The sequence below is a fragment of the Tupaia chinensis genome, unplaced genomic scaffold, assembly GCF_000334495.1.
Source record: "Tupaia chinensis unplaced genomic scaffold, TupChi_1.0 Scaffold000359_1, whole genome shotgun sequence".
NCBI lineage: Eukaryota > Metazoa > Chordata > Mammalia > Scandentia > Tupaiidae > Tupaia > Tupaia belangeri.
Genome location: NW_006159855.1, coordinates 633,976 through 653,994, shown reverse-complemented (window position 1 = coordinate 653,994; position 20,019 = coordinate 633,976). Strand labels below are relative to the sequence as shown.

The 20,019-nt window shown below is 55.4% G+C and overlaps 2 protein-coding genes and 1 pseudogene across 3 annotated transcripts in view; all 3 read left to right on the top strand.

Annotated features, from left to right (window-relative positions):
* Positions 1-300: 300 nt before the first annotated feature.
* MFGE8 (milk fat globule EGF and factor V/VIII domain containing) lies at positions 301-14,201 on the top strand (the record flags this gene model as incomplete). Of its 2 annotated transcripts, none has more annotated exon segments than XM_014589457.1 (9): positions 301-321; positions 2,846-2,971; positions 3,308-3,436; positions 5,614-5,795; positions 6,202-6,357; positions 7,137-7,281; positions 11,685-11,869; positions 13,214-13,369; positions 13,488-14,201. In XM_014589457.1, coding segments are annotated over 9 exon segments (1,238 nt in total), but the record flags the coding sequence as incomplete, so codon positions are not given.
* A 110-nt stretch (positions 14,202-14,311) lies between these two features.
* On the top strand, positions 14,312-16,415 carry LOC102485329 (ubiquitin-like protein FUBI pseudogene; annotated as a pseudogene).
* Positions 16,416-19,392: 2,977 nt separating this feature from the next.
* Positions 19,393-20,019, top strand: part of HAPLN3 (hyaluronan and proteoglycan link protein 3) — a 9,794-nt gene continuing 9,167 nt past the window's right edge. The window contains exon 1 of the mRNA XM_027773546.1: positions 19,393-19,520. The gene's annotated coding sequence lies outside the window, so the exon portion shown is untranslated. The remainder of the gene's footprint in view (positions 19,521-20,019) is intronic.

Genomic DNA, 20,019 nt, shown 5'->3' with positions numbered 1-20,019 from the left:
CCAGGACGCAGTAGCTGGCAAGACGCAGGATGCCGGGTGTGGCCGAGGGGGGGAGGTGGGAAGCGAGGGCCCAGACCGCTGGGTTCTTTCCTCCCCCCCACCCCGCGGTGGAGCCCCGCCCCCAGCCCGCCTCCGGCCGGCCTGGGCGGAGCACAGGACTGGGTGGGAGGCGCTGAGCTGCCTCATTTATTCGGGTCCCGGTGCTGAGGGAGCTGGAGTCCCGCGGGTCTGCGCCACCGACCGCGCTGTCCCGCAGCATGCAGGGACCCCGGCTGCTGGCCGGCGCGCGCGTGTGCCCCCCCCGCCTCTCCGCTGACTCGGGTGAGTCGATCGCGCTGCCCCAGCGCCCTCGCCCCTCCTCTCCACGCCGCTGGGAAGTTCTCCGCGGTGCCGCCCCACCTCCACTGTTGACAAACTTGGGCGAAGCGCCGGGAGCCGAGCGAGGGGCGCCCTCTCCAGCTGCGCCTGGGCGGTTGAGAGGTTCGCGCGCGGCCTCTCCTGTAGCCTCGGCGCTGGGGCTTTTGGGCAGTGATGGAGGCTAGCGCGTTGGGCGGGGACCCAGGACACTGGGTGACAGCCTCGCTGTCCCTAGGGAGGCGGCTTACACATAACAAAGGAATCCGCTGTGTCGGGCCTCTCTTTTCCCCTCTGTAAAATGAGGCCGTTGTACTGGGTGTGTCGTTCGATCACTTCCTACCTGGGAGATTCCTGGACTCCTGTATGGACGAGTCTTCAGCCAAACTTTCTCCATGAGCTTTCTCCCACCCCGCTGGGCTGCACGGTTCGCTGGAGTTCACCCCCAGTCTTTTGAATCTGGTCAGATAAAGGGCTGTGAAGGTTGTGGGATGGACCAGCTGTCGGTGGTGGGCCCTGGAAGGACAAGGAGGCTGGAGGAATGTGGAAAACGGCTGCCTCCTGGTGGGAGGGTCCTGACGCCCTCCCTCCCGCGGCCTTGGAGGTTGCTCTATCTTCTTCCCTGGGCCTCCTCCTCCGGCCTGGAGGCCTCCAGCCCACAGCTGGACCTTCTGCCGCCTGGTCGTAGGACTTCTAGGGAAGGGGGTGCCCACTGCAGATGGGGTGCCAGCTCTTCGGGCTGCCGCTCCATCATCTGCACATAGATATGGGATTCATTGAAACAAGGAGATCGTAGCTGGACCCCGGCTCTGCCTTCTGCCCAGTCTGAGCCGCACAGCTGGAGCTTGTCGCTTTGGGGGCGCTCCAGTCTCCACGAACCTCGGGGCTCCTGGCCCTCTTTCTTCCACCCTGAAAATCTACTGGGTCTTTGCATGCCTTCCCTCTTCTCTCCATCCCTCCAACCTGAGCCCTGGCTCCGTGTCCCCAAGAGCAGGACCCTGAAGCCCCAGAGATGGTTTTGCACAGGGTGACCCGGCTTTTCCCGGCAGGGGAAGTACCAGGTCTGCCTGAACTCCCCAGGTGACTCAGGCCTTCACAGTGTAGGGTCTGGCCAGGTAGGGGGACACCTTTTACTTTCCCTTTTGCCCACTGGAACCTTTCACCCTGGAGCAGTCTAAGGGCAGGGTGCTGCTGGGAGGGGAGGCAGAGGAGCCCACGTGGGGACAGGAACGCAGGATCCTGGCCATTGCCTAGCCTCTGTGACAAAGCCCGTGCCTTGCCAGCCAGGTCAGAGGAAGGGATTAACCTGCTATTTAAAGCCAGTGACTAATAGCTGCTTGGGTGCTGCCTTAAGCTCCCCAGGCCCCGGCTCGCTCATTAATGGTGTGCCTTCCCTGGAGCTGGTGTGCTCTCTGGGGTTCACAATTTCAGGAGAGTGTTCCAGTCCGAGATGGGTGACACTGCTGGGGGGTTGGGGAGGGGGGAGACTTCTCATGTCTTACCCCAGATGACATGTTTGTGGGAGGATCTGGGCTGGTCAGATCAGCTAGAGGGACCTGGCGGGTGGCAGTGCACTGGTTGACATGAGAGTCAAAGGTGAGGCTGGGGTAAGGCCCTTCTGAGAGAGAGAGCCTGCACGGGACTCCCTTCTGGGTGTGGAGATAGGGGTAGGATCTGAGGGCCACCTGGCTGTCCTCCATATATTCCTTCAGGTCACAGAACTATGCCTGTCCTGCTGCTCCCTCTCCTCTGTTCCCCAGCATAGCTGCTAGAAAATATCTGTCGATCAGGACCCCAGTCAGAAGCCTTGGTGGCCTCTCTGGTCCTCCACCCACCTCTTCACCTCTTAAGCCCCTGTTCCACAGGGTCTCCCAGATCTACCCCTCCCCTATACTTCTCTGCCCTGACTCCCTTCCCATCAGACTGGATTTCATCTGGGCAACCAGAGGGCTCTGTAGTCCCAGACCCTCCCTATCCCAAGGAAGCCTTTCTACCTTCTCTTTCCCAGAATCGGAACAGGTTTCCCCACTCCTCCCTTGTGCCTGATAATCTCTATGGTTTTCTTTTGTGTTTCCTATTGGACGGCAGTGGGTAGGCTGAAGGAAGGTTAAGAGCAGGATGCAGTCAAATCTTACCATTCTCAAGGTCCCTCCAGTTTGACTCCACCCTGCTCTTGAGGTTGCCTCTGGACATAGCATCCTCCAAGCTTCTGCTCCTTATTCTCTAGCCTGGTCCTCTCCCGCTCTCTTTTAGACCCAGCTCAAATGTCCTCTCCAGCTCCTGTCCATCTCCCTGGCAAACATCATACTCCCAGTGCCCTGTGCAGGCTCCTGCTAGAGCTCATAGCACTGTTTGGTCATCTCATGACTTGTCCTTTCCCACTGGCTTCCTGTGGCCTGGTTGTACCTGATGTCTCTGTCACCACCCCCACCCCCCAACAAATGTTGATTGAATGATCCCTTGCTATTCTGAGTCAGGACTGCCATTGCAGGTGACTTCTGTGACTCCAACCTGTGCCTGAATGGTGGCACCTGCCTGGTGCGCCAGGACAGTGTCCCTTTCTACTGCCTCTGCCCTGATGGCTTCACTGGTCTTATTTGCAATGAGACTGATAAAGGTAACTGCCCTGGGCGGGGCCTGCTGTTTACTCCACACCCTCAGCTCTTCCCGTGTAGGCAGTGGTCCATAGCATCACTGCTGGTAGCCAACATTTGCCTGGATGCTCTTGGGCCGTTGGGTGCTTCCCATATTTGAGCTGATTGGCCTTCCTGTGACCTCCTGGGTTTCAGACTGGTTCAAGCTCCAAGCAGATTGGAAGATGGGGAGAGGGAAGACTGAGTTTGTGAGTCTGGGCGGAGAGCCCATTTGGCGCTGTGTCCACTTGCCATTTCCTAGATCTTCCTGCAGCTTCTTCCTGATCACCTGCCCATCTTAACCTGCTTGTCTTCCCTAGGTCTCTGTTCCTCAAACCCCTGCCAGCATGATGGCATATGCCAGGTGATTGACTCACAGCGAGGGGATGTCTTCACCCATTACATCTGCGAGTGCCCTCCAGGCTATGTGGGCATCCACTGTGAGATCCGTGAGTATCTGGGGGTGCCTGCTCCTGGGGGCACACTCTGAGCCGTGGTCCAGGTGGCATGGGCCCTGTGCTCGTCCTGTTCTCTTTGTCAGGTCTGCCTCTTGTGAGGTTAGAGAGGGACAGACTCAAGGGAAAAGGGTCTTGTCCTTCCTCAGCTGTTTCCTCCTCTCTCTCCCAGGACTGCAGGCCAGGCCTGATGTCGCCACAGGGGAATGAGGGGTCGTGGGAATTCTGTGTCCTGAGTCACATTAGAGCTAAGTCTTAGGATTTTTCTATCAAGAGAGGAAAACAAACACATTCTTAATCTTTTGGGGCCCAGTAGCTGGGTATATTAGGCTTGTGGTCTCAGGGCTTGACAGTTCCTGGCCCAAGTTTGACCTGAGGCCCCATCTCGGAGCTCTGGGAGGAGGGAGAGGCCTGGGCAGGCTGGGCTGTCCTTTCGAGGTTGGCAGTCAGAGGTTCCGTGTGTGCAGGGGCTGACCCTGCTGGCCCTGCTTAGCTATCCACTTGAGGGTCCGCCATTGCTGCCAGCATCTCTTCACATTGCCTAGCGAGTCTCTCCCACCCTGTGCTTCTAAACTGGGTAGGTCCCATTCTAGCCCTCAGGGGTAGGTGGAGTGGGGGGGTGGAGTCCCAGGTTCCTATAATCCAGCCATCAGTCACTGAGCGTCCTGGGCAGAGAACGTGGGCACAGACTCTGACCTACAGCAGAAGGGGGAGGCCTGGGGGCCTGCTGGGTGGGCACCTGGGGCCTGGGGGAAAGCAGGGAAAGTGGGCTGGTGCCCTGCACCTCAGTGGAGGAAGTGCCCAGGGCCTGTGCACTGAGGTCACATGTGTTGGAGACCCTGAGTGGAAGGATCTGGGGTGTGTGTGTGGGGGAAGCATCTGGGGCAGACATTCAGGTGGGCCATGCGGGCCCCCTAATTACTGCACCGAAAGCTGAGGGAACCACAGGCATGCCGGGGCTGGAATGACTCACCCAGCCTCCTTTGGCAGCACCTGGGCAGACAAGGTGGGGGGAGGGCACACAGGAAGGAACGCCTCCCCAGAGCTACCTTTGCACCCCGCTTTGTTGTCTGATGTGTTTCCTTGGAGCCCCCATGTACTGGAGGTGTGGGGGAGTCCTGAGGCAGACTGGGGGCATCTGGCCTCACTTGATGCCTTACCTTCCCAGGAGAGAGTCCCCAGGAGACTTGGGGTGCTGGAGGAAGAGCCGGTGTGCCCCCGGGGTCCCAGTGTGACAGCTGGAAGGCCCAGACACCTGCTGGGGAATCCCTGAGGGAGGGGAAAGGCTGGGCCTGGCAGGCCTGGTAGCAATGCCACATCGACCACATCACTGGGCTAGTGTGGAAGGTGAGGGACTCCGGCCAGGGCACGATGACAGATGGTTGGGTGACGAGCAGCCACACTTGGAAGGGGCAGGTGGTGCGAGGGAAACCAGAATGGACCTCGTGCCCCATCTGGAGGACTCCTGCCAGTGGGATTCTAGAACACTCCGGGCAGATTTGCTGATGCTTTGTGGGCAGTGCTTGTACTGTTCACTGCCATCTGAGCTACCGCTGCTCCAAAGCCACCCTCTGGGGGATGCCAGGGGCCATGCACTGTTATTTTCTACACAAGCCAGATGATGACAAGAGACGGAGAAAGTACTCATCAGTGGGGCATGGCCATAATCCAGCCTTTCCCCTCCAACTGTCCCTCCTGTTGGGATTTTAGGCATATATGCATCTGTTCCTGGTGTGTTTTTCAAGCCGGGATTTGAACTACGTGGTTGGCCATGTGGAATCCAGCTCCCTAAACCACTAGTCCACAGTGCGGCCCCCTGTGGTATTTTCTCCTACCTATCCGCTCCCACACCTGAGTACTTGCTGCCGGATGCCGTGTGGGAAGGGGCCCACCTGCCCACACTGGGGGGAGGCCCCAGCACCAGCAGTTCCATGATGCCCAGGTCTTCTGACAGAGCTGGATCCCTCCTCCTCACCACCTTCCCCACCCTCACCATGTGCTTTCCCTGGGGAACCCCTCCTGGCACTGCTGCCTTCATTGTGGCTTCATGGTCGCTATCCTGGGAGAGGCTACTGAGTTCACCCGGTCTTTCTTCCTGTCTTGTCTTCTGGTCCCAGCTGGGCCCTGGAACCTGCCTGGGCAGTCACCGACTGCCCCCCTCCTCCATTCAGGCTGCTCCAGGCCTCTGGGCATGGAGGGGGGCGCAATTACTGATGCCCAGATCTCCGCCTCCTCCGTGTATGTGGCCTTCCTGGGAATACAGCGCTGGGGCCCGGAGTTGGCGCGCCTGCACCTCAAGGGCATCGTCAACGCCTGGACGGCCAGTAACTACGACAAGAAGCCCTGGATCCAGGTACGTAGGCCGTGGTAGAGATGGGGGAGATGAGTGGGCCTGCAGTGGGAGCCACAGGGGAGGGTTTACGGCCCCTGTAGGGGTCCAGGGGTGGAGTGTCTGTAAGTGGAAGACTGCTTTGGGGGCCTGGGTTGGGTGGGACAGGGTACACAGGCCCTAGGCTGTGGAGGGGCTGTTGATACTAGATGGAGCGTGGTCCCAGCCCTGCCTCCCGGCTTTCCCTGAGTGGAGACCGAGAGAGCCAGAGGAGAAAGCGCCCCCAGCTGGCAGGGCTGTGCACTCTGCCACCCTTCCTTTTTTCTGCCTGAGTGCTCCCCCCTGGATTAGGGGAGGGGGTGGGTTGGCCTGGATCTTGGATAGAAAGAACCTAGGAGATGAGGGCACCATCTCCCCTGCCCCGGTCCAGGTGAACCTGCAGCGGACCATGCAAGTGACAGGAGTGGTGACGCAGGGCGCCAGCCGCGCGGGGGTTGCCGAATTCGTGAAGACCTTCAAGGTGGCCTACAGCCTTGATGGACGCAGGTTCCAGTTCATCCAGGATGCAGAGAGGTCTGGAGACAAGGTGGGGCTTGCTGGGGCCCTAAAGAAGGGCTGCGAGGACCAGCAGTTAGCGTAATGGCTATGTCACTGGACTCCCATGTAGTCGACCACAGTTCGCCTCCCGGACCTGATGGCTTAAAACTCACGCCGGGCGCATGTGCATGCATGCCCAAGATCCCGAGAGGAGAATGGAGAAGGGATTGTGGTGTGGCCATCCCCCCCTGGGGGGTGATTTCTCGCTTTCTGTCTCTCTGTCTCTCTCTCTGTATGTCCGGTGAGTGCACGCGCCCTATGGCAAGTACCTCTTAAACAAAAATAAAGGACTGCAGTCCGCCCGGCTGACTGAGGGGCCCAACGAGGAGATGACACCCTGAATGACTGCCACGAGGGCAGCTGGGTCTTCAGGTGCATCTCCTTTTCCAGAAAATTGGAAAGCCCAGATCGTCCTCTTGTCCCGTGGTTACAAGTAACAGCCCCATTTTATAGATGAGAACAGCAAGGTTCAAATGGTGCAGTGACCTGCTGTGGGTGGTCGTGAGGGTGCGCTGGGTTACACTCTGAGCCTGCAAGTCGACCATGTGTAGTTGTGCAGGCGTACACCGCCCAAGATCCCGCTGCTAAGAGGCACCATCCACAGTAGACGCTGTATGTTTGTGGACCTCCCTCTGTCAGAAAGCTGTGATAACGAAGTGTCTCAAAAGGAGTGCTTTTTCCTAATTTGTGCAGAGGTACCAGGCAGCCCCATGAAAGGGATCTGCCTACACTGACCTGTCCTCTAATCCTGCACCTTTTCCCTCCTAGGTGTTTGTGGGTAATTTGGACAACAACAGCCTGAAGGTCAACCTGTTTAACGCCCCTCTGGAGGTGCAGTACGTGAGGTTGTACCCCCAGAGCTGCCACCGGGGCTGTACCCTCCGATTCGAGCTCCTTGGCTGTGAGTTGAATGGTGAGTGTGAGCCGCTGTGGCTGGTGCTAGCAGATGATTCCCCATCCCCTGTTTTCTCAGCCAGGCAGGTTTGGCTAGGGCAGCTGCCAGGCCAGCATCTGGGCTCATGGAGGAAACGCCTACTGGGGGCATCCCCTGCTGGCCATCGGCAGTCCGCCCAAGCATTCAACAGCTGCCCTTCTGTGATCCTGGGCATTGTGACTGGTAGAGAAGAAAAGATATGGCTTCTGCTTTCAGAGCATTTTCACTTTAACTCTGGTTGGTTTCCTTGAGCTTCTAGAACCTGCATTAGTTCAGTTTTGCAGATGTGAATTCGGCGAGGGCAGAGAATTGTTCAATGTATTCCCAGTGCCTGGGACAGGGTCCGGATCATAAATGTTCAATATGCGTTTGATGAGTGAATGAATGAATGAGGGAGAGGAGACCCACAAAAATCAAGGGTGCACAGCTGGTAGGTACTCATTGAGAGAGAGAGAGAGAAAAGAGAGAGGGTAACAGGGCCTTCCTGCCACCATCCCCCTCCAGTCTCAGTTGCCATGCCCCAGGGAGGTCACAGGATATGAACCCAGGACCTTTTCCATGTGGGTCCAGTTGCAATACTACTGTGCCGCTACCCGGCCCCAGCTGGTAGGTATTAAAACTTGGTCTAGTGGCTGGTAGGTGGCATGGTGGTTAAAGGCGCTGGACTCCCACAGGGTTGACTATGGTTTGAGTCCTGGACCTGGAGGCTTTGCTTTCTCACTTTCTCCGTCTCTCTCTCTTGCTCTGCCATTCTCTGGTCAGAGTAAAATAAATAAACAATAAATAAATAACGTTAAATAAAATAATTCTGAAAACAAAAACAAGATAAAACAAAAAAAAAAAAAAAAAAAGGTCTAGACCCCTGGACTTCTGACCACACCTATCCAGTGCTCTGCCTAAGAAAAGTATGGGGGCTTCATAAGCTTGGAGCTGCTGCCCTTTGCAGATATCCCCAGATGGAGGGATGGGACTAGAAAGAGACAGGTTTCTGCTGTTCCAGAGAAAAGTCAACCCTTGGTGGGGTCAGGCTGCAGGGTTTGGGCTCACACTCTGAAGCCCAGCTCATCGTCTTGCTGGGGTTTTCTCTTTTTGAAGCCACAGTGCCACTTGCTGGCCGCTGGTGGGAGTGCAAGGCACGCTAGGCAGGGCTGCAAAGCAGTGGGTGGTTCGCTGCCTTTTCTTGTTTTACGCAGAACCTCCCCTCCGGCAGCCCTTTTCCTGGTGGCACTTCTTCCCGTCACCTATGTCATATACCACTCAGTACCACTCAGGGCTGAGCTGTGCCTGGCTGGGATTAGTCTTTAAAGTCCGAACTCAAGTTAATGAAGTTGATTGTGTTCTCTTTCACACTCACTGGCTTTTTGAGCCCCATGGTTTAAGTGGGGAGTCAAAAATTTTGCCTCTGGTTAAAGGACATTTAGGCAGCTGGTAAGGGACAGAGCCAGGTCTGTGCCTCTCCCAGGAGCCCCTCACCTTTCGCTGTCTCAGCCTCAAGTCTTTGTTAAAGTTGTCTGCATGGGCCAGCAGGTGGCACGAAGCTTAAGACACCTGGATCTCACACGACCGACCGGGCAGTTTGAGTCCCAGACCCGGCAGCTTGAAAATCACGCTGGGCGTATGTGCGTGCGTGCCCAAAATCCCAAGAGGAGAATGGAGGAGAAGGGATTGGAACGTGGTCAACCCCCTGGGAGATGACTTCTCACTTCCTATCTCTCTCTTGCTTTCAGTCTCTCTCAAACACATGCACCCTGTGTCAAACTTAAAAAATAAATAATAAATAAAGTCGTCTGCATGATCCCATCATGGCTGGCTTTTCTTAAGGCCAGGGGAGGGTGAGCCTTGAAAATTGAAAAAGTGGGGGCCAGCAGGTGGTGCGTGGTGTGGTGATTGAGGCACTGGACACTCCCGCATGGCCGACCACTGTTCAAGTCTCAGACCTGGTGGCTTGCATTTTCACTTTCTCTCTCTGGTCAAATTAAAAATGAATGAATAAACAAAATTAAATACATAATTAAAAAAAAAGAAAATTGAGAAAGTGAAGCTGCCCCTGTTTGCTTTACCAAGGTCTGAACTTCTTCCTTTCCCTGTAACATTCCAGTTGGCTGGAAAGGGTTGGTGCATGCGTGTGTGCTCATGTATAAAATACAATTTAAAAAATTATTTACGGGGCCAGCAGGTGACGTGGCGGTTAAGGGTGCTTGTCTCCCACATGGCCGACCATGGTTTGAGTCCTGGAGCTGGTGGCTTACTTTCTCACTTTCCCTCTCTCACTCTCTTTTGCTCTGTCCCTTTCTGGTCAAATTAAAATAAGTAAATAAATAAAGTTAAATAAAACCATTCTTTAAAAAATTTTAATTATTGTTATTATTATTGTTATTCATTATTTTAAATTTGACCAGAGATAGACAGAGAAAGAGAAAGTGAGAAAGCATGCCACCAGGTCTGGGACTTGAACCGGGGTCTGGCACATAGGAGTCCAGTGCCCTTAAACACCATGCCACCTGTTGGTCCCAATAAATAATTCTTAAAAAAAAAATGGCAGGGGACCAACCGATGGCATAATGGTTATGTCACTGGACCACTGGACCTCCCACATGGTCGACCATGGTTCAAGTCCCAGACCTGGCAGCTCGATTTCTCAGTTTCCCTCTCTCTCTCTCTCTCACTCTGTCCCTCTCTAGTCAAATTTAAATAAATACATAAGATAAAGTTAAATTATTCTTTTTTTTTTTTTTGAGATGTTTTCGCTATAGGGCGCGTGTGCTCGCCAGACAGACAGAGAGAGACAGAGAGATAGAAAGCGAGAAGTCACCCCCCAGGGGGGATGGTCACGCTGCAATCCCTTCTCCATTCTCCTCTTGGGATCTTGGGCACGCACGCACACGCGCCTGGCGTGAGTTTTACGCCACCAGGTCCGGGACGCGAACCACGGTCGACTACATGGGAGTCCAGCAACATAGCCATTACGCTAACTGTTGGTTCCCAAGTTAAATTATTCTTTAAGGAAAAAAATAGATAGGAGTCAGTAGGTGGTTAAGGTGCTGGACTCTTACATGGCTGACTGTGGTTCTAGTTCAAGACCTGGTGGCTTGAATCTCACGCCAGGCACGTGTGCATGTGTGCCCAATATCCCAAGAGGAGAATGGGGGACAAGGGTTTACAGTGTGGCCATCTCCCCGGGGCGCGGGGTGGGTGATTTCTCACTTTCCCTCTCTGTCTTGCTCTGGTGAGTGCACACACCCTGTAACCAAAATGTAAATAAAAGGGGTCAGAGAGCTATGAGAACGCTGAAGGAACAGGCGGTGTGTGACAGCACCCCCAAAACTAGCTGAGTGTGTGGAGGCCTCTGGGAGGGTGTGTGCTGGGGAGGGACACGGGGCTGTTCCTGAGCGGTAGTTCTCTGACTCTCTCCCTTTTAGCTTCTGGAGGCAGGAAGGTAGTTGTCTTCATCTCTAGGTCACCACCAGAAAGCCCTTCACGGGTCCCGGTGGGGCGCATGGATGGTGGACATAAGTCACAAGGTGGCGTAGTGGTTAGGAGTTTGTGTGTGTGACTTATGCGTGGAGCTTAATGGCTCTCGGCTTCAGTTTTTTCGCCTATAGAATGGGGTTACTGACATCTACTGAGGATTGTGTGTACATGTGTGTGTTGGGGGACAGAGTAAATGACTGCAGTAAGCACTGCAGAAAGGAGCTGGTAATTACTCATGTTCCGGACGACAGTTCTCGAAGCCCAGGGGTACGGGCGGCAGCCGTGCTGTACGAATGATGCAGTATTGTGAGTCCAGTTGTGGGAAGAGTGCCAACCAAATGAAGTGGTCAGGGCAGGCTTCTTGAAGGAAGTGTCCTGCAGACTGGGCCATGAAGCAGGGCAGGAGGTGGTTGGGCAGGGGCTGCCCGGGCACAGAGGGAGAATATTGGGTGGGAGGTCTTGGTGACCTGGGATGGGTATTATGGGGTGGGGGTGGGAACAGAGAGTAACTCTCCTAAGTGGTGAGTGAGCAGGGCAGGTGGTAAGAATGTATTATAGAACAGTTGGCTTTGCGGGGGGGCAGCAGGTGGCGTGGTGGTTAAAGTGCTGGATTCCTACATGGCTGACTATGGTTCGAGTCCCGGACTTAGCAGCTTACTTTCTTACTTTCTATCTCTGTCTCTCTGGTGAATTTAATAATAATAGTAATAATAATAATAATAATGATAATATTAAATAGACAACAACAACAAACAGTTGGCTCTGAATAGCAGATGGAGCTGCTTCCTGTTGGCCAAGAGCGTGCTGGGGACTGAGGAGGGCCCACTGAACTCTCTCCCCTTCACTGCCTGTGTGTGCACACCCTGGGAGCTGCGGCCCTCAGATCTGGTGACAGCCTTTCTTGCTGGCAGGATGCTCTGAACCCCTGGGCCTGAAGGACAGGATCATTCCTGACAAGCAGATCACGGCCTCCAGCTACTATAAGACCTTTGGCCTGCGCGCCTTTGGCTGGTTCCCGCACTACGGGCGGCTGGACAACCAGGGCAAGATCAACGCCTGGACCGCCCAGAGCAACAATGCCTCCGAGTGGCTGCAGGTGGGCGGGGCCCTCCCTGGTGCAGGACTGGACGTCAGCTGGGGTCTGGCCTGTTGGGGTCCACTGGGGCTGCCAGATCTTCCACTCTGCCCACCCTGGGCTTCTGCTCCCCAAGGGAGTTTCTGAAAAGCCTTGCCTTTCTCTGTGGCTCTTCTTTCACCCACGTGCCCCACCTTTCTCCTGTCTGTTTCTGCCAAGGTCGGCCAGGTGGAGAGGGTATGTGCATATGTGGGGTAGAGCCACCCCTGTTGGCTGCCACGGGGTCGCCAAGGCTCAGCCCGTGGACAGCAGGGCAGGATGGAGGAGGAGACCTGAGCCAGTCACCTTGGCTCCATACCCTGGAGCACAGGGCAGATGTTCTCGGGCTCAGTCTGAGAACCTACCAGGCAGTTAGAGGGCAGCTGCTGGGTGTCATCCAAACTAGGGAACATGGGGCTGGCAGGTGGCATGGTGTTGAGCCTCTGGACTCTCACATGGCCGACCAGGGTTCAAGTCCTGGACCAAGTGGCCTGCAAATCACAGCAAATAGATAGATAGAGAGATAGATAGATAAAGATAGATGTAGGTTTTAAAAAACCTCCAAAAACTACTGGGGAACACAAGAGAGTCATGGAAAACCAGAGGTTTTATTTTTATTTATTTATTTTATTTTAGAGATTTTTGCTATAGGATACGTGCACTCGACGAAGAGACAGAAAGTGAGAGATCTCCGTCCAGGGGAGCTGGGAGACAGAAAATGAGAGATCACCCTCCAGGGAAGATGGCCGTGCCACAATCCCTTCTTCTTCTCCTCTAGGAATTTTGGGCATGCACACACACATGGCCCTGCATGAGTTTAAGTTGCCAGGTCCAGGACTTGAACTGTGGTTGATTTTGTGGGAGTATAGCAACGTAACCATTATGCCATCTGCTGGTCCCACCAGAGTTTGTTTTTTCCTTTTTTTTTCTGAAGAGGTTTTTTACTATAGGGTGCATGTGCTTGCCAGAAAGACAGAGACAGAGAGACAGAAAGAGAGAAATCACTCCCCGGGGGTATGGCCATGCTGCAATCCCTTCTCCTCCATACTCCTCTCGGGATCTTGGGCATGCACACACATGTGCCTGGCGTGAGTGTAAGCCACCGGGTCCGGGACTCTAACCGTGGTCAACTACATGGGAGTCCAGCGACATAGCCATTACGTCACCTGCTAGTCCCTCATGCCGGTTTTATAAAGCTGAGGAAAATGAAGCTCGGCCAAATGAAGCCGCTTTCCCCAAACTAGAACTCATGCTCTGCATGCCTGGCTCTTCCCACCTTCCTGGAGATGATCTGTGCAAAGAACATGTGGTTGGTTTCTCTCGTAGGTCGACTTGGGCTCCCAGAAGCAGGTGACGGGCATCATCACCCAGGGGGCCCGTGACTTTGGCCACATCCAGTATGTGGCCTCCTACAAGGTGGCCTATAGTAACAACAGCCGGGACTGGACAGAGTACAGGGACCGCGGGAACGCAGACAGCAAGGTGGGTGTCTGCCCTGCTGGCCTCCCCTTGCCGTGCTCGGGCACCCTAGGAGTCTGGCCCTGGGCTCTGAGGGGTGGGGGGCTGGTTCTGGGGCCCTCTTGACGCCCCCTGTCTCCAGATCTTCCGTGGCAACTCGGACAACAACTCGCACAGGAAGAACTTATTTGAGACGTCCTTCCTGGCCCGCTATGTGCGCATCCTGCCGGTGGCCTGGCACAACCGCATCACCCTGCGCCTGGAACTGCTGGGCTGCTAGGGCCAGGCCCAGCCCGAGTGACCCTCAGAGGGGACCTGTCGAGGCACCGGGGTCACCTGCCCCTTCTCCCTCAGTCACCTCCCTTCAGTCGCCTCCCTTTGGTGGGCGTGCTGCCTCCTCAGGCTCTGTCCTGATTATAATGAGGCTGGGGCAGGGGAGGGACGGGCTTTCAGAGGAGCTGCCCGCCCTTCCTCCTTCATCCTCACCCTCCGCCTCCCACCTGTCCCTGGTGCCGGGCTCCCCCACTCACGCACACACACACACACACACACACACACACACATACACCATGTCACATCATGTTCCCAGGTCCCTAGAGCCAGGCCTAGAGATGCCAGGCTGCAGATAATGGTCTGTCAGCCCTGAGACACGATGCTGCCACACCTGTCATGGCCACCTGGCCCAGACACCTACCCTATCTCCTCAGAGACCTCTCTTGACCCTTGTCATGAAGCCCAAAGGGACAGGGGGAGCAGCGGGCCTCAGGAGAGGCAGGGGCAGGAGCAGGGCTCCATCTTGGCTGGCTCTTCACCCCGGTGCCCACAGGCAGCTTCCAAAATATATTTATATTCTCCACTGGGACTTGTGCTGTGGTTCATCTGTGCTCCATCTGTGGCTGCTGCTCTAACATCTGCTGGGCCTCCCAGCCCAGCATTCTTGCTGCCCTGCCTGGTGGGGGAGACTGGTGGGCACCCCCTGGAGAACATCAGGACTTGGAATTCTGGGAGCCTGGCCTCCCCTCCCAGTCTCCACGTCCAGACCCTCCTGGCGCTGGGGTTGTTGCTCTTGCCCCCTGGTGAGGGGCCCAGGGATGCCTGGCCCAGCAGCGTCTCCTGAACACCTCCGCTCCCTTCCTACGCCAGGAAGACAGGCCAGGCCAGGCCCAGGCTACTGGTTTTCTCCTTGGCAATTTACACTTTCTTTGCAGCTGGAGCAGTGGGCCGCAGAAATGATTAGAAAGCCAGTGAGCATGGGCTGCCATCAGAGCTGCAGGGGTGGGGAGGCGGGGTGCAGTGTGGGGTGGAAGGAGGAGGCCGTACCCTGCCAAGACACCCTGGCAAGACAGTGCGAGGCCTTCCTCTGAGCACAGTGTCCCCTGGGAGGTTGCTGGCACATGCACTCCAGGGTGGCGAGGAAGCTCTAAAGGGACCCTCTGCCTTCCTCCCCATGCAGGGACCACCGAGGATTGCAGGCAGTGCAGGCCGGTTCCCTGGTGATCCTGAAGGCAGCCGGCAGGTCTGGGAGGGGGATACACTTGAGCATATTAAAACCATTTTCCAGACGAGTTCTCCCTACCAACCCTGGGGGAGCCATCCAGGTCCCGGCAGCTGGAGGGCCAGCCACGTGGCAGCTCAAAGGAGGCTGTGGCTTTATTGGGACTACATCTGGGAGACATCTGGAAGTGGCTCCTTTCTGAGAGCTGTCACTGCCAGGGCTCTCTTGCTGCAAGGAACAGAAGAGGTCTAGGCGGTCCCTTTATGAGCTGGGGCAATGGAAAGGCCCACTCCAAGGTCCTTCCACCCACCACCTCCTGATTCTGAACGCTTGTCTGTGGAGCTGTGGGTTTGGAGCTCAGTAGTGCTGGGAGGTTGTTGACCTCAGGATCCCCTCCTGGGGCATTTCCCACCCCAGTCTTGCTCTGGCCTCCCCAGAGACCAGCAGACAGTGAGGAAGAAGCTCTGCTTTGGGACGGTTCTTTGCCCCCAGGAACTTCTGCCTTGCTAGAACCCGGAGTCGTCCTTGCAGACAGGAAGCTTCTTCACTCCCGTGTGCCAGCTTGCTCATTTTCTGCGGGCTGCCTCAGGCTGCCTGGCTCTGTGGGCTGGGGGACAGTGTTCTCGAGGCCCTACCTCACCTGGGAGGTGACTGAATCATCCTAGCCATCGCGCAATCTTTTCTTGCTATCATTTCTGGAGCCTCAGACATGGTGGCCACAGCTTTCTGAAAGCCCCCTTGCCAGGACGCCGGACCAGAGTCCCCCTTTCCTGACCCGCTCTTGGGCAGTCTCCTCTTCCACAGCTTTTACCATCACCTCCATGAAACGGGACTTTTTCAAGTGACATGGTGTGCAGCAGGTGTTAGGGACACGGGCATGCTCTCTTCTTCCTCTTTTTTGACTCCTTCATGGTTGCAGCAACTGGGACTGCAGTACAGTCACCCACATGCAGCTTTTCATTAGTGCCCAGGAACTACACACCCTCGAGGTGACCGGCCAGGACTCTGTCACCCAGATCAAGGCCCGTGTATTCTCACTGGAGGGCATCACCCCTGAAGGTCAGGTCCTGCTCCTGGCAGGCACACCCCTGGAGGATGAGGCTACGCTGGGCCAGTCTGGGGTGGAGGCCCTGATGACTCTGGAAGGAGCCGGCCCCACGCTTGGAGGTAAATTCTATGGTTCCTTGGCCCCTGCTGGGAAAGTGAGAGGTCAGACTCCCAAGGTGGCAAGACAGGAGAAGATGGGCCAGGCCAAGTGGCAAATGCAGTATAATCAGTGCTTTGTCAATGTCGTGCCCACCTTCGGCAAGAAAAAGGGCCCCAGTGCCAACTCTTAAGTCCTTTGTAATTTTGGCTTTCTCCAATAAAGCCACTTAGCCCAGTTAAAAAAACTAAGCAAAACAAAACTGACCTTTTTCTCCCTGATGAGAGTACAGAGAGCCAGTTCGCCACTCCACCTGCTGGCCACCCTTATTCCTGGCTTGCTCTTTTTATTTCGCTATCAGGCATGTGCGCTCATCAGAAACAGAGAAAGTGAGAAGTCCCTGGGGGACGGCCAAGCTGTAAGATTTTGGGCACACACCCTTCTCCATTCTTTCAGGATTTTGGACATTCACCTACATGTACTCCATGTATGTTTCTTTTGCTTTTTCGTGGGAGGCTGTGAATGTCGCCCTTAGGTTTCTGTTTCTCAGCAAACAATTCCAATGGCCATGATTGGCTCCCCTTCAAAAACCTCACCTTCAAAACCATACTCTGATTGGCCACTTTCCATAGCAAATCAGTGAGCTTAGAATCCCTCAGATTTGCATATCTGGCACCTCATGATTGGTCCACAAAAGCAACCAATCATAACCCACCTTTTACAATCCTTCATTTAACCAATCACTGGTTACTAACATGTATATAACCACGATCCCTGGCCCACAATCAGCAGACGACCGTGAAGAGATCTAACAGTGTGTCGTCTCTGGACGACCCTGAAGAGTTGTAACACTGTGTCATCTCCGTGCTGCCCACAATAAACGGACGACCCTGAAGAGCTGTAAGACTGCATCGTCTCCGTGCTGTAACTGCGCCGTTCGTCGCGTCTCTCATTCCTTCCCTCAGGAAACCTGTTGGACACACACCCTTCTCCATTCTTTCAGGATTTTGGACATTCACCAAAGCACACTCCATGTATGTTTCTTTCTCTCTCTTTTTTTTTTTTTTTTTGATTTTTTAAGTAAGTTTTGCCATTGTGTGGGTGCACTGTCCACACAGAGAGGGAGAGAGAGGGAAAGAAAGTGAAAAATCACCACCCTCACAGAGGGATGGTCACCCCATATGATTTTGGGCACACACATATGTACCTGGTATGTTTTTCAAGTCACTGGGTCTGGAACTGGTAACCGTGGAATCCAGTGCCTTAACTACCATGCCACCTACTGACCCAGCTACCACCACCCTCCCACCCAACCCCTACTTACATTTTATTTTTACAAAATTACTTTAACTTTTCAAAATTACTGTTATTGGGACCAGCAATTGGCATAATGGCTATATCACTGGCCTCCCATGTAGTCGACCACAGTTCAAGTCCCAGTCCCAGTGGCTTAAACTCATGCGAGGCGTGTGTGCGTGCGTGCCCAAGATCCCGAGAGGAGAGTGGAGGAGAAGGGATTGTGGCGTGGCCATCCCTCCCTGGGGGGTGATTTCTCACTTTCTGTCTCTGTCTTTCTGGCGAGTGCACGTGCCCAGTAACAAAAACTTGGGACTAGCAGTTAGCGTAATGGCTATGTTGCTGGACTCCCACGTAGTCGACCATGCTTCGTGTCCCAGACCTGGTGGCTTAAACTCACACTGGGCACATGTGCGTGTGTGCCCAAGATCCTGAGAGGAGAATGGAGGAGAAGGGATTGCGGCATGGCCATCCCCCCGGGGGGTGATTTCTCGCTTTCTGTCTCTCTGTCTCTCTCTCTCTGTCTGGCGAGTGCACGCGCCCTAGCAAAAATCCTCCCCCCCCAAAAAAAAGTTTTAAGTCTCAAGTCAGACAGCCTGGGTTCAAATCCTGAGTCAGTGGATATATAAGTGTTCTTGACTTACTAACCTCTTTGTAGAATGGAAATAAGACCAACTCTGTGGCCTTGTGAGAACTAGTGCAATGCACAGAGGCACGGATGCAAAGCCTGGTCCAGCAGGGACCTTGGGTGCTTTGGCCTTCTTTGTCAGAGAAGCGTGCCAGTTTGCTAATCACTGCTGCATCCTGTTTATTTCTCATTTCGCGCTCAGTAGCCAGATATGACTCCTGCAGAGGAGCCTTCAATGGCTCCCTTTTTCCCATCAGGCCCGGCAGTCACTTTTAACAGTACTGTCCCTCTAGTTCACCTCAGTTTGTGAAACCGCTTTGCTCCTGGCTGTATCGAATAATAAAATAGATACGCATACTCACGTGCACAGGCACTCAGGACTGCTTGTCTTGGGGCTGGCAGGTGGTATGGCTGTGAGGGGTGCTGGACTACCATGTGGCTGACCGCGGTTCAAGTCCCAGACCTGGCAGTTTGCTTTCTCACTTTCTCTCTCTCTGAGCCTCTCTAGTCAAATTAAAATAAATAAATAAATAAATAAATGGATAAAGTTAAATAAGAATAATATTAAGAAATAAAAGACTGCTTGTCTTGAGGTATGTTTAGGAAGAGGCTCTGAGCTCCATGACCCTGTGGCCCTTCTCCAAGGCCAAAGAACCCTCTTAGGATTTGCTGTGAAGGAAACAAACTGGGAGTTCAGGCCAGGGCCCCCTCTTGGTCTGGACAGGAAAGAAAACAGCCTGTCTAAGCAGAGGCATCCAGATGGGGAGGGCCCCATCCCTGCTAGAGGACCAGTCAGAAGGCTGATGGTAGGGACACCCCATCCTGTGCCTGTCCCCTCTTCCAGGGCAACTCATTCAAGCCCCACCCTTTAGGGGCAGTACCTACCACATGCTGACACAGTTAATCTGGCTGGTGACTTTTTTTAAAAGAATTATTTTTTTAGTTTACTATAGGGCACGCACGCCCACCTGAGAGAAAAAGAGGAAAAATGAGAAAGCAAGCTGCCAGGTTCCAGACTCCAACCGTGGGTGGCCATGTGGGAGTCCAGCGTGCCTTAACCACCATGCTACCTGCTGGCCTCAGGCTGGTAATTTCTTGATGGCCAAACTCAGGGGCAGGAGGTGGGAGTCACCCCCTTGCTCTTTAGCGGAGAAAGAAAGCAAAGGCGGCCAGAATCCCTTCGGCTCCAAAGCTGAGCGTTCCGGGAGCACTCTGGTCCACCTGCAGAGCGCCGGGGCGGGGCTCCTACACATGCTCTCGCTGGTTTTGGTACCAGGGCTTCAAAACGGGACCTTCCTCCCGGTCGCTCCTCTCCACCCACACTCACCTCCTCCCCAAGACGTGACAGCCGCAACCTGGGACTTCTAGGCTGGATCCCGAGCCTCGCGGTGTGGGGGTGGTCCCAGCCTGCAGCGACTCCTCCCTTGGGCCCAGCCCCTGTTAGGGAAAGGGGCGTGTGTGTTCCTTTAAGGGGCTGGCCCGGCTGGCGCGCGGCGGTTTGTCCGCTGCCGCTTCCTTTCAGGCCATTAAAGATCCCCCAAATCCTGCGACCCCGAACTGGGACAGTCCGCAGCTTCCAGCGCCTGAGCCGTCGAAGAGCCGGCTGGGGACGGTACATGGCTTGAGGGTCCCCGGAATCCAGGGACCCTGTGCAGGCCAGGTTCTTCCCTCGGGGGTTGGGTCTCCTTTGGGTCCCCACGCCCCGCGGGCAGGATCGGGGCCTCGGGACGAGGAGACTGAGCTGGGCACTCGGAGCCCGGGCGCAGCGCGGTTGTGATCGCCTACGGGGGGCGCCCTGGTAGCATGTGGGGTGCGAACGGCGCAGGGGCGCGGGCCGACTCGCGCCCACCCTCGTGGGCACAGCCCGAGCAAGCGCGGTGGCCTGTGACCCCTGTCCCCCGGGGTCGATCGCTCCTTCCCGTTTCGTCCTGTCCGAGTCCTGCCGCCTCCAGCTCAGCTCGCGGCGCGCCCGGCTCTGCCCCGCGCATCTGTCGGGGGCTCTGGGGCCGCGGGCACCTTGGAAGGGGCTGGGGACAACCTGCGTGGCTGCTCGGCCCTGGCCGGTCTGCTCTGGCTGGGCCGAATGGCCCTTCGGCGCCAGGCCACCCGGA